Below are 14,844 nucleotides of genomic sequence, written 5' to 3' on the forward strand. Positions count from 1 at the left end.
GTTAAAGAGCTAGCACAGGTGTGATGGATCAAATGGCCTTATTCTATGTTGTAATTTCTATGATTCTAAGTAAAAGACCACCTCCAAGTAGTAGTCTCACACGGCTTAGCTCACATCAAACTGCTGGACTACCTGGTAATTTTAAACTTAATTTGTAATATTCTTTACATTAGCAGAGAGCAGGCACTCCCATCACGGTGTTAAAATGTAACCCACATTTGGAAGTCTTTCATGGCTATCTGCACATTTGACCACAAGTGGCAGACAAGACCATAACTTGGATGCAATCTCACTATGCAATTGGCAATTATTTGTAGCATAACTGGCAAAATTGCATAATTATATTAACAGCTAAGACCCTCCTGTAAGGAGCATATGGTGTCAATTGGCAAGGAGTGCAGTACAGAGCATAGTTCAACTAGAAGGCTAAAGGTCATCCCTCTCCATTCCTTGCACAGATTTTATTGCTTTCTAGATATGGTGCAAAAATGCTTAGTCAACACAATTTACAAATACATTAGCTTACCTGGCGATGATAACTGATCTGTATTTCTTGTTCAATCTCAGAATCAAGTTCTGGTACATCAGACTGATCAGAATCGGACTGGTCACTATTGGAGTCTGCAAAACTTTCTGTAAGAGAACAGGATAATTTTCATCTTCAAATTAAAACAAACTAGATTACTTGCTGATCTCTAAAATAGGGCCTTCTCATCTCTACATTTTAAGATTCTGAACCCATGCACCAGCTACAATGATGTGTGCTACCAACATCTTTACATAACTACAACTCAACAACCATTAATTTTCAACTGAGTAGAAATACAAACATGGAATCTGTAATAATTTCTCCAAATGAGGAGGTTTTTAATACAAATGAAGGATTTCTGTCCAAGATTTAGCATGGATTGATTTCTTTAATCCTGTCACATGATAAAGGTTAAAAAAGCAGCTTCGTTCTTAACAATCATATTCCAGCTTAATTTGATGCAATTTTTTTTTGTTCCAGCCTTTGTAAGATTCTGTTCCTAGAGTACATAGAAGGAGGCATGTCATTTGATTCAAATATAAACATCTTGTGGGATTTGTTTAGATAGTTATTTGATTGGCAGCTTTTTCTGAATTTAACAATTACTTAAATCTGTGTGGTCCCAATCACTTTTTTGAAGGCATTTATCAACCTGTCTTGTTCAAACTGGAGAATCTATCTGAATCCTTAGAAGAATGAGGGTAAAGTCAGGTAGCTTCCATAAACTGCAAGAAAAAGAAATGAATCACTACACAAAGTATTACTTGTATGAGGGTTTAGCACAGCAGTCACAAATTATTATTTTCTACTACTTAAGTAGTTAGCAAAGCTTAATAACTACTATGGAAATACATGTTAGGCCAGATTTTGATGAAAAAATAACGGCGCCTTAATGACACACACCGTTATTAGTGCGCAAGTCAGCCAGCAACTTGTAGCAAGGAAGTGATACCCCATGAATTGTGAATCGCCGCAAGTTGCTAGCCGATTTGTGCCGCTCCACTCTTAGCTTCGCGAAAATGGCATCTCGCGCTTAACCTACCTGTGCTTTCCATGAAGTTGCTGCATTTGCACATTAATTGCATATTAAACTCACCATAGAAAGTCAAGTCTAGTAATTAACAGGGTAAGCACCCTTTTAACAACTTGATAATTGTTAATGACTGCCAATCAACCACTCTTGCCCAGAAAGTGAACAATTATAGGTATGGATTCTCATTCCTTCAGGCTGTGAATTGTTTTAGGAGATTTTAAAAATGTCAAATTTTAAATTTTATAGTTCTTTTTAAACTTTTCTATTATCTCTTTTTACTCTCTCTCTTAATCCAATCTTTCTTTCCCTCTCTATTATTCTTTCTGTATCTGATTTGACATTGGCCCACTCTAATTCACCCTCCTTCTCAGTCCTTCCTCTGTTTATTTCTCAATCCTTTTATCTCATTGGTTAAGGGGATACACTGTTTGTCCCATTGTTCACCGAGGTCGCAGATACCCTGATGCCCTCGCCGTACCGTTATCAGCCCACACTTTCAGCAACTTTGTGGGCAAAAATTTTTAAAACCTAAACGTGCACGTGCAAGTCTAACTAACGGGGCAGGCCACAAGATGCTCTGCTCCAACAAAATCAGGCCAATTGTGTTATTGCTCCACTATTCACTTCTTCTATTACTATTTAATAAGTTTGCTTGACAGTTTAAAGCCTAAATCAAAGATTAGTGTAGTGTCATTCTGAAAAACTGAAGAGGGTTCTATGTTACTCTGGGCATTCTGCAAATTTTACCCATGAAATATTATATATATGCATTGAAAAGCATCCCAATGTTTCAGAAAGTTACTGAGCCAAAGAAAGAAACATTAGGAGTGGTCACCAAAAGCTTGGCCAAACAGCTGGGTTTCAAAAAAGAATCTTAAAAGAGAAGAGGGGTGTAGAGAAGCATAGGGGTTTGGGAAGGAAATTTCAGAGCATGGGGCCCAGGTGGTTGAAGGCACAGTCACCAATAGTGGGGTGAAAGGAGGTGGTTGGGGGGAGTTGTGTACAATAGGCCAAAGTCATAGGAATGGAAAATTGGGGAGAGGGGATTGTATAAATTAAGGAGGTTATAGGACAGGGAAGGATGATGAGACCCACTATGTTTAAGGCCGCAAAGAGATCGAGGAGGACAAGGGGGGGTAATGTATCAAGGTCACAGTCATGAATAATCTCATTCATGACTCTGGTTAGGGCAGAAAGCTGACTGCAGAAATTCAATTGTAAACAATTTTACAACACCAAGTTATAGTCCAACAATTTTATTTTAAAATTCACAAGCTTTCGGAGGCTTCCTCCTTCCTCAGGTGAATGTCAAGAATGGATTTCTTGACATTCACCTGAGGAAGGAGGAAGCCTCCGAAAGCTTGTGAATTTTAAAATAAAATTGTTGGACTATAACTTGGTGTTGTAAAATTGTTTACAATTGACAACCCCAGTCCATCACCGGCATCTCCACATCATGCAGAAATTCAGGCAGAGAGATGCAGGAGAAATGGGCATGGATCTGGGAGACAGAAACACATTAAAGGGCCTTGGGGAGAAAAGTGAGGTTGGGATGGTTAGCAAGGATAGATCCTTGTCATCACCTTCCTCCAAGGCTCAAGAGCCCCAGTTTCTCTAACCTTTCCTTTTAACTCAAATTCTCCAATTCCAGGGACCACTGACTTGAATATTTCCCTTAGGTCTTGGGTGACCAAAGTTCTACACAAAAAGTCAAGGTGCATTCTGACCAGAGCACTGTACAATTCTGCCATTATATCCTCAGACTTGTATAGCAATCAGTAGTTCAAGATTTTATTCAAATTTTGGAGTGGGGCTTGAACCCAGTGACCTTTAGACTCAGGAGGCGAAATTGCTACAAGCTGGGCCAAACTAATATATAACAGAACAGTACAGGGAAAAAATATATAGAGAGAGACAATACCAAAAACTCAGTGACAAGCACACTGCACTAAGTATGGTAATCATTGGCTGCATGTTTAAATTGTTGATTGCTGTACCACTGAATTGTCATATTTTAAACAAAGTTTACTGCAGCTAAATTTATTCAAATGTGCTACTTCTGATACATTCAATTCTACGCTTTCAAAAAAAAAACCCTTTGCATAGCATTTTCTTTGAGGCTGCCACAGGTTGATTCTGATAATTTCATTTGATTTCAGTCTGGATTATCTGGTCAACCACCACAGACAAAATAGGAGGAATGGACTAGCATTTATACAGCACCTTATAGCTTCCTCAGGAAGTTCCAGAGTGCTTTACAACCAGTGAATTATTTTTGTAGTTCAGTCAGTAGTTATGTATGCAAATTAATTAGCACACAGCAAGCTTCTACTAACAGCAAATGGCCAATTAATCTGTTTTTGGTAGTGTTGGTTGAAGGAACAAATGTTGGCCAGCACATCAGGAGAACTCCTTGCACTTCTTCAAATAGTGCCATGTGAACTTTTACAATTATCCGAACAGGTAAACAGAATCTCAATGTGATGTCTTATCTGAAAGATGACACCTCTGACAATGTAGCACTTCTTGAGTACTGCGCTTAAAATGTCAGCCTAGATTAAATGCTCAAATCTTGGAGTGGGGCTTGAACCTGTGACCTTTAGACTCAAGAGGTGAAATTGCTATAAACTGAGCCAAACTAATATATGACAGAACAGTACTGGGAAAAAACATAGAGGGAGACATACCATAAACTTAGTGACATGCACACTGCACTAAGTATGGTGATCATTGGTTACAAGTTAAAAAATATAGTTACATTTTAAAATTTTTATACCGTTAATGGATTTTTCACAAGGGCTGAAATATACTCCAGAGTATTGCTGCAATATTCCTCGTAAAACTCGAAAGGCAGACAAACACACCGTGAGGGTAATTTTAACCTAACCACCCCCCCCGGCAGGAAGCTGACTGGATCAGTAACCTGTTTTACACCCTGCCCGATTTTACTTTCTATTGACGTCAATGAAAAATAAAATCAGTTGGGTGCAAAATAGGTGGTCGATTCGATCCCCTCAATTACTCGCTGGGCAGGTTTGGTTAATATTACCTCCCAAATATGTAATGGGAGTAGTGCAGTAAAGTAATAATGCAGTTAGAGTACATAAGTGAAGTGCTTGCTCACCTTGAAGTACAATATGAAGAAATTCTTTAGACTTTCTTTCAGGGATAAATTGCCACTGGAAAACTGAATGATCTGCTCCACCAATAGAAATAACCCACTGGTAATCATAAGACCACCTCACATTGGTCACATGTGCTGAATGACCCATGTATTTCTTAAACTTTGCTCCTGAAAAATAAAATTAATTTCTGTAGGAAAAAATATACCACATATGAAAGATTTCAAATATGAAAAACTTAATTTTTCTTTTACTTATTTACACCATTTTCAGAATTTCAACAGCATTTCAAACGAATTCTTAATTGTAACTGTTGGAAACTTCGTTACAAATTCGGGTTTGCCAATACATACCATCTCGGGTTAAGTGACATCAGTTACTCTCATAAATGGTCTGAGCACCTTACTTTTATGGGAGTTAACTCATACTGCCCTGTACCTACTTATACAATAGCATAACTCAGGAGCATAAGAATAATATCCCCTTATGTTTTGAACTGGATATTTGTATCTTTTGCACAGAAGCTTCTTCAATCTCCTTGATGGCAGGCGGAACAATCACTTGGTGAGACAAGATGGGATATGAATTGATAAGCTGCTTTGTTTCACTGTAAGGTGCTCACACAGAATAGCAGTTATGATCGGACTCACTTTAATTCAAAAAGTGCAACTTATCTTTGCGTGATAATACAAAATAAAGAAAACACACTTTCCCATCATGTGTTATCTTACTTGATTTAAACACAGTAATTTCTGACTATTCTGACCTTCATTCCAACCTTCTTGTAGCCTTTGCTGCCTGACTGCCTCACATCACCATTGTTTCAAAAATTTCCCTGACTGCCTGTGTCTGTATGTTTCATCACTAGCTGTTCACAGCCAGAAAGGGAATTTTTCCAAAACAATGGGTTGGAAGTATTCTGGTTGCTGAGACAGTCTAACAAATTGCTTATTATTTATCGTCTATGGGGAAACACCAACAACACTGGCTCATTTGAATCTAAGCTACATATCATCTCAGTGCCTTTTTATAACCGTATGCAAATACACTACGATTTCAAAAACCCAAATTGAAAAGTAACTTTTTTCAAATACTTTGCAAAAAAAAATTCTTTAAATGCAGTACTTTTCAAAATTATTCCTTTCATGAAAAAAGTCAAAAAACTGTCCTGACAGAAAATAATATTTCTGAACATTAACTTTGAAATCATTTTTCTGTCCTTGAAGAATCAAGAGCACCAAGAAAATGTAAATCCCAAAGTATATATGCTTCTATAGACAAAAACTTCCTTAGAGCCATAAATCATTTAGGAAGCATACTTCTGCATGTGGTTAATACAGTGCTCACAATGCAATTGGTAACTACCTATAGCATAACAGATTAAGATAACCGTAGAAGTCTGTTAACAGAAATACCATTATGACTAAAACAAAATTTGCCCTCATGAAACTGTTCCCCATTAAACAAATACAATAGAATGCATTGGGAGTGAAACAATATATACCAAGCAGTAATCTCCAATGGCTACTGGGTAAATGCTGACTTTGAAAATCATCAAAAGCAGATCGACAGCTTCAAAAAAGCTCATGTCCCAAAGAAAAGCTGAAAACTTAAACAGCACCGAATATAAGCCACATGTGAAAACAAGTAATTACACAAAGTGCAGTGGGTCACAGGCTTGTCGAGCTTGCTGTGCATCAGCTAGAGTATATCTACTATAGCAGCTCATTAAGGATTTCAGTCTCATCTCTACATCCATGTTTTGTTGGCAATATGTTTGCAATCCTTAGTAAGTTGGAGTATGGATCATAAACTTGTTTAACTGCAAGGTTCTGAGCTTTTTGGATTTTTTCCTATCTGTGGCATACATGCATTAGACAGCACCACATATGCACAATGGTGTTTAAAACTGATGGAGTCCAGTGTTCAGTCATTATAATTGCCTTCTTTCTCAATAAATTGTTTCTGAAAATTCAACAGCAGAGACTAATGCTAATTAAGCCCCCAACAAAGCATCTGATAAAGGTTTATCCATCATCCACTCATCTCCTACAATTGAGCACAAAGCTGGGAAGAGATCTCAAATTTTGAGGAAGAGTTCTTTATTAGAATGTAGGCCAAAAAATTATTGATACTGTACCAAAAGGGGTGTAAAAGATGTAGTTGTATCACATCTAAAGGACTTAGACTGGTATCTGTCATGTGGCGTACGGTGCACAATTGGCAGAGTTATACTGTCGAATGTATGTTGCTGCAGGTCGCATTGAAGCCTGTCACAAAGCTTGGTGGATTGGTACTTGAATACATGTGCAGAGCTACACTCTAGATAAGGGAAGCTAGATAAGCACACGAAGGAGAAAGGAATAAAAAGGAATACTGCTAGGAGTAGATGAAGTAGGGAGGGAGGAGGCTCGTATAGAGCATAAACACCGGCATGAACCAGTTGGGCCAAATGGCCTGTTTCTGTGCTGTGGACTCTGTGTACTTATCATTCTGCCAAAAACTCACACTGCTGTAAGTTTCCAATATAACAGTTAACAATTTACAATATAGTCTTGACTGTATTCTGCCACAATAAGTATCTTCCTGAAAAACTTGCGGTTACAAAGACTTCTGCCAAAAGATCTTACAACATAAGAAGCTACTTGCTGCAACATAAACAAATGTAGACTCAAACAATTCCACTTCTCAATGACATTCTTTGTCTTGTGTGCCATTTCTGCTGTCTTGAATTACATGATAACTTTATATCATTTCCACCTGTCCCTCCTTCTGATGTAATTTGTTCATTCTGGTACATTCATAATTGTTAATGCATGCGCAAGGAGGAATTGCGTGGAATTACATGAATTTGCTAAGCAAATGGATCAGAAAATTGTGTTTTTTCTCTCGATTCATAGCAAAGCTAGAAAGCAAACCTCAGTTGTGCACGGAGACCTGGAATAAGGTATATTGTTTAAAAGTGAAATGGACAGGCAACTAATAAAAATTCAAACCAAAACATTTGGATAATTAAAAACTTACCTTTTTTAAAACCAGGATATCGAAAAAGTTTTACTAATCCATAGTCATCTGCAGTAACTAGAACTTGGTCATTGAAATTTGCATCCACTGAATTAATATCATTAACATCTAAATATTTGGGCCATATTCCATTCACGTCTGGACCCAATACACAAGTCCAAGTTGACCACTGAACATCCTTTATTTCTTCTTTATTAGTAATTTCTTTACCACCTGAAATAATATTAAAATAAAAGACACCAAAAATATATTTACAAAGCTCCATTCAATTTGTTTTGCATTCAATAAACTTGCTGCAGTAATTCAAAATTCAATATTTAATATGAAAGTCAAGATGAAACTCATTTTAATGGTATGTAACGAAGACCTTGATTAGCTACCAGCCCGAATGAAAAATAAGGAACACGTACTATGGTTTCCAGTTGCAGTTTACCAAAAAAATGACATGCCGGGTAACAGTTATACACTTTCAACTCACTGGTGGTTTTGTATGTTTTTTATAGCAACATTATGTACAGAGACACAAAAAAACAATGCTGGAAATTTGAAACAAGCACAAATTGCTGGAAATAGACAATAAGCTTGTCAGCATGTGAAAGGAGAAGACAGCGTAATGTTTTGGATGGAGTTTATTTGTCAGAACTGAAAAATCACATCCACCAAGCCCCTTTAGAGAGCTGACCAAAACAAAGAATGGTTGAAGGTCACAAATACCAGAAGCATAATTGCAGTTACAAAGGAGCAACTGCCTGTAAAACATATTTTTATTTAAAAGCTGGAGAGACATAAATTGCAGAATGATGTACAAAGACAACCTCGGGCTGCGAAAAGGTTTAAAAAAGAAAAGTAAAAAGAGGAGTGAAACTACTCCAAAATGAAAGGGAACAAAATGGAATGTGAATGGGAGAAACCGGCAGCAAAAACAGAGAAAGGCGACTAGATCCAAAATTGGTGAAGTCAACGTTCAGCTCCCCCATGTTCCAGGATTTATCTTCTCATCAGTTTGTTTTGATCAGTTCTGTAAAGTGGCTTGCTGGTCAGCTTTTTTTCCCCCCAGTTCTCACAAAGGGTCTCTACCTAAATTAATCTGTCTCTCAAGATGCTAATGGACTTGGACAAAAGCATTGTAGCATTTCTGTTTTTAATGTGCGCCACATAAAGCTTTTTCTTTTTAAATGCTAACCCTTTTTTATGCAGAAGCAGTCTGAATGAGCAAGCAACTAGATCATATTCCTGAATAATCACCCATCATCCATTTACATTGACCTCCAATGACTCCCCAGTGCCCAGCGGATAGAATTTTTGAATCCATCACTTCAGTCTGCCTCCACAATCTTCTCCAGTCCTATGTCCCAACATATATCATCCACGCTTCTGATTCTATGGTGTGTTTCCCACTCCCTACCATTTGCTGCAGAAGCTTTAGTCATCATGCCTCTATCAGTCTATTATTATAAAGCTTTCCCCTTGCTACGTCCCCCACCTTTTCCCTGTAACCTCCTTAATTTTTCTTCCACCATTTACTGTGTCCTCTGATCCCTTTCTAAATTAGTGTGGGACATTGTTACATGAAGGGCATGTACATTTTTAAAAAATTATTCATTCTCAGGACGTGGGCCTCAATGGCAAGGCCAGAATATATTGCCCATCCCTAGTTGCCCCGAGAAGTTGGTAGGCCTTGTTTTTGAACTGCTAACTAGCAGTTTGATACAATTGAGTGACTTTCTAGACTACTTCAAAGCCAGTTAAAAGTCAACCATATTGGTGTGGGACTAGTCACATATAGGCCAGACCGGGCAAGCACAGCAGGTTTCATTCCCTAAACAACATTAGTGAACCCATTGGGTTTTTACGACAATCCGACAGATGCCAGTTTTAAAAATTTTATTTTCAGTTCTAGATTTTAAAAAAAATTAATTCAAATGATCAAACTGCCAAGGTGTGATTTGAACTCACATTCTCTGGGTTATTAGTGCAGTAATACAACCACTACACTATCATATCAAGTGCCAAGTAATTATTGCATATTCATTGGGATGTGTAAGATGCGGCTGTTTGAAGCAGTGGACACTGTGCAGTTAGAGAATACCAGATATGGAGACCATGAGGCATGGTGGTAGGCAGGACATTAGGAGATAGGAATCATGCAACGAATTACAACAGATTAAACAGTGAAAGGCAGGGCTGTGTGAAGAACAAAGCCGGGGGTGGGGGGGGGGGGGGAAGCAAGAATGGAAAAATATGGATAAAAGGGTTAAAAACAAAGAGGAGAGACTGGAAGAACATTTTGATTTTTAGGAGGCAGTTCTATTGGGATTGTTATTTATATCTCAATTTTATCTAATGCTGAAGGCATTGCAAGGACAACATGATGACTGCTGCACTCTCTCATGGACATGAATACTTCAACACTCAGAAACCAAGTGAGAAGCGACTTTAGCAGCTCGTGGCTCATAAACCTTGCAAAGTAGAGTTCAGAAGATATCCATCACAAATAAATCAATAGAAAAAATAATCATGCAACTACACATTTATATTCTTTAATCAAGGTGAAACCCTTACTTGGCATGTTGTAAAACAGTCTTTTTCCAGAACCATCATTGGTTTGTAAGTATTTGCTATCAGTTGACCAATCCATATGTGTGATGAAGCTCAAAGATCCAAAACACTCGCCAACTTTTTTATATCGTTGCAGAACTCCATAGATATCAACGGAGCTATCATTTGAGCCCACAGCCAAATATGTTCCATCAGGTGAATATTTTAACTCATGAATTGCTTCTTTCCTATCTTTTATGTGAACAACTTCCGTCATATCTCTGAAATAGTAAAAACAGTTTACCATGAAACAGATCTAAAATAAAGCCTCATAAATACCACACACGAGGTCACAACGGAGTCACTCGAAGGGGACTTCAGGCAGCTGCACTTCAAAACTTGGGGAACCTTTACATTAAACTGTTGGAACCACCTCTAAAAGATCCTACTGAGACATGTGTCCAGGCTATTTGAAAGGTCAGTCTTCCTATGAACCTTTCTTGCAGAGAGTATTCAGGGTTACCTAATATTTTCAGATGCACAGGTGGTTGGGCTCTATATTGCTGATGACAGAGAAGACACAACTACAGAGGAAAAATTGAAATATATCTCCTGCAAGTGCCTTAATGGAGGCATTTGTGCCTTCTTTGAGTGGAGAGAATTTTATGTAGCCAAGGTAACCACAAACCCCCCCCCCCCACCCCCAACCATCAAGGTAATGCCTTCAGTCCCACCTTAGGGATGGCTGCAGGTGTGGATTGCTGAGTAATGACTGACTATAACAAAGCAAACCTTGGAAAATGTCAATGAACACCACATGAAAATGTCAAATTCCAGTGCAGCAAGGGATGTAACATCCCAAAGAATAGAATGAAGGAATACTGTATTTATTCAAGTGCATCAAAGAGTACATCTTAGTCAACTAATACCAAGATTGGTCCTCAACAGTGGGATATCCCTTATACCAAGCCATGGTTCTCAGCAGTAGTGCCATTTATTATACCAAGCCATGGGCATATTAATGAATTTCTTTTTAAAAGAGTACTGATGAATTTTTGACAGGAATGGACAAGCTACTGAAGATTGTCTGAATGGGAAAGAACAAATGATGCCAAGGTATGGTGGCCTTTATGTGCTATGCAGAGATGTTATCCTCCTGATTTTTCCACTGTTGACTGACCAAATCTTGTTGTTTATAGAATATGTGGAATGATAAAATCCTGTTACTCATTTTTTTTTCACATTAACTAGTAACTTTTACCCCTCCTCGAATATTTTTTTCAAAAGAATGAAAACAGTTAAATAAAGTCTTGAGCATTGCATGCATCACACCAAATGTATACATCATACCCAGAGTATCATACATAATGCATATTGCAAAGACCCAAATAAGCACTGGATAAAATTCAAAAATGTTATATGTATAGAACAGGGTATATTTAATAAAGGATAACAAGGATGCATGTCAGCAACTACAACAGCACTTTGTCTTCCACTGTGCTCTCCCTCCACATAACCTTCAAGACATAAAGCCAACTTCCTCCTCCTCCTCCTCCTAACTTGCCACTTGTAGCTGTGCTGTGCTTGGTAATGCCAATCCCTACTTGCTACTTCATGAATTGATCTGATGTGTCCCCTTTCCAGTATACAATCACCACTATTTCTGTGCTCTATCTCATTACCTCTCCATCACGGCATCTAACCCAGGTATGATGCTTGCCTCACACCCTATCCCCATGTCTTCATGACTCTCCTTAATGCTTTACCTCTCTTTACTTCCTCTCCAACAGACTCCCTATCTTCTTTCATTATTAGCCCCATCCATTTGGGTGATCTGGTATGCTCTTCTCTAGCTAACCCCTTTATATCCCCCTCTTGAGATACCCCTTCCCCATGTCTCACTCTTTGCTGGAATCTCCCATCAATGCGCTCTGCAGTCAAATGTTTGTCAGCTCCACCTGTAGATGACATCCCCACTCTCCCACCGTGTTTCTCCCCCCAAAAAAAATCCCAAATGATACAGTAAAAATCACATCCAGGCTAACATATAAAGAGCCAATAACAAAACTATAAAAATATCATCTGACATTACAGCACTCCCTCAGTACTGCTGTGATGTGTCAGCCTAGTGTTTAAGTCCTAGAGTGGGGCTCTAGAGGTACACATTATTCAAAACATCACTTGCGTCTTTCAAAACTAACATTAGCAAAGCAGAAGATGGTTCCCTTTTTCACATACCTGATCCGCAGTACAGTGAAAGAACCATCCTTCATACCCAGAGCAAGATGGATGCCATCTGAACTCACAGCAACACAACGAATTGGTTCTTCCATATTGCATCGAGCAATCAGAGCATGATCAATAAGACTCCATATTCTACAATACATTCAGACCACCATAAAAAAGGTAAAATAAATGATAATTAAGCCATTCAATATTCTAAACTTAATAGGTTCTTTCCAATGATCCCAAACATTATTTTGCATTTCATTGCTCATCCAACAAAACATTGTATTGAATATGTTTTGGAAATTTAAATCTCCCCTAAAGTGAAAAAATTTACAGGGCTATGGGGAAAGAGCAGGGGAATGGGACGAATTGGATAGCTCTTTCAAAGCACCGGCACAGGAATGATGGGCTGAATGGCCTCCTCCTGTGCTGTACTGACTATGATACTCAATGATCAAAAGTTACACACTCTGCTTTTTGGCTTACCATTTTGCCAAGAGAGGTTAAAGTACGTAGACACATACGACATGCGATAATGAGCAGTGAGATCACATGTCCAACAACGGTGTCTATTATCTCATTTATTATTTACTGATCAGAAATGAAATTAGCCACTAGTGGCTAATGCACAGGACAACACCAATATAAGCTCATCATACAATGGATGCTGGAACTTGCAAGTGTAGAGTTTAAAGTGCCATCTGGATGGAGCAAAAAATTCTTCTGAAAGGCTGCCTGAAACTTTTAAAACTACCGTCACAAAACAGCTACAGATTTTTTTTTGGTTATTCAATCATGGGATATGGACGTCGATGGCAAGGACAGCATTTATTGTCCATCCCTAGTTGCCTTCGAGGAGGTTGTGCTGGGTCGCCTTCTTGACCCGCTGCAGTCCACATGATGAAGGTACTCCCACAAAAAGAGGGAAGCTGAGAGGTAGATAGGTTTAGGGTGAGGAAAGCTATGTAGCACATCTTAATTCATCCATCCAGAAAGATCCTAAAGTTCCGGGATTTTAGCATCCAATTGTTTTTTTAAAAAAAGATTCCAGGGTTTTCACCTACACTACACTTCCTGAAAGTCTAAATCTATGTTGATCACTCTTTGTGCAAAGAAGAATTTCCTGCGATCAGTCCTAAATTTAGCTTTTACTAGTTTGAAGCCATGGGCCCTTATCCTACTCTCAAAATTTAAAGCAATTTTTCTGATTTATCTTTTCAACAACTTGCATCTATTTAGTGCCTTTAATGAAGAAGAATGTCCTGGACGCTTCACAGAAGCATAGCCAGATAAAAGTTGATACTGAGCCAAAGGAGGCGATATTAGGAGGGTTGTCTAAAAGCTTTGTCAGAAAGATGGGCTTTTTAAGGAGGGTCTTAAAACAAGAGAGGGAAGCAGAGAGGTTGTGTGGTTTAAGGGAGACAATTCTAAAGCACAACACCTCAACAGCTGAAAGGTACGGCAGCCAATGGTGAGACGAAGAGAGTGGGAGATGCACAAGAGGCCAGAGTTGGAACAACACAGAATTCTCGGAGGGCTGATGGGCTGGAAAAGGTTACAAAGATAGGGAGAGGTAAGGCCATGAAAGAATTTAAACACGAGGATGAGAATTTTAAATTGGAAGCATGGGGAGCGAGAGCTAATGTAGGTTAGGGAGCACATGATGGGAGAACGGGACATGGTGCAAGATAAGATTTGGGTAGCAGAGTTTTGGATGAGCTGATTTCTTCCATCCCCTTAACTATATATCTCTACAAAAGCACTTCTCAGACATCTCCTTTCCAGACATGAGGGATTGGCCTTCTCGGCATTTCCTATAGTGCCCGATTGTCTCCCTTGTGTATTGGTGACCAGAAGTGCACACTGTATTCTGACCAGGGCACTGGAATAGCTTGGTCACAAATTCCTTTGATTCTACTCTATTGGGTATGTAGTTCTGACAAAAGGGCTTCAACCTGAAACGTTAACTCGGTTTCTTTCTCCACAGATGCTATCTGACTTGCTGAGCTAATCCAGCATTTTCTTTTTTTTATTTCAGATTTCCAGCATCCGCAGTATTTTGCTTTTGTTTTAGTTCAACATCCTACTGGCTTTGTTGATTGCTGTGCTGCATTGTTTAGACATGCTGAGTGTTGAGTTTAAGACTCATATGTCATTTGAAAGAGAAGAGGTCTGAAAAAACTCCACATGCACATCTCAACTGTAACATCTGCATCAGATGAAACCTCCCCAGGGTAATATTACATAGAATGTATAGCACAGAAAAAGGCCGTTAGGCCCAACTGGTCAATGCCGGTGTTTATTTTTTTTGTTCATTCATGAGATGTGGGCATCGCTGGCAAGGCCGGCATTTATTGCCCATCCCAAAT

The 14,844-nt window shown here is 38.6% G+C and overlaps 1 protein-coding gene across 4 annotated transcripts in view; it reads right to left on the reverse strand.

Moving 5' to 3' along the window:
- The window catches only part of LOC137326606 (echinoderm microtubule-associated protein-like 5), a 207,748-nt gene that overhangs the window by 137,314 nt on the left and 55,590 nt on the right, over positions 1-14,844 (reverse strand). For all 4 annotated transcript variants that reach the window (XM_067991872.1, XM_067991873.1, XM_067991874.1 and 1 more), the window contains exons 8-12: positions 12,485-12,622; positions 10,271-10,527; positions 7,709-7,921; positions 4,687-4,854; positions 527-633 (exon numbers count right to left, since the gene is read on the reverse strand). In XM_067991872.1, the coding sequence (XP_067847973.1) occupies positions 527-633; positions 4,687-4,854; positions 7,709-7,921; positions 10,271-10,527; positions 12,485-12,622 (883 nt within the window). The remainder of the gene's footprint in view (positions 1-526; positions 634-4,686; positions 4,855-7,708; positions 7,922-10,270; positions 10,528-12,484; positions 12,623-14,844) is intronic.

Source organism: Heptranchias perlo, chromosome 10 (assembly GCF_035084215.1).
Source record: "Heptranchias perlo isolate sHepPer1 chromosome 10, sHepPer1.hap1, whole genome shotgun sequence".
NCBI lineage: Eukaryota > Metazoa > Chordata > Chondrichthyes > Hexanchiformes > Hexanchidae > Heptranchias > Heptranchias perlo.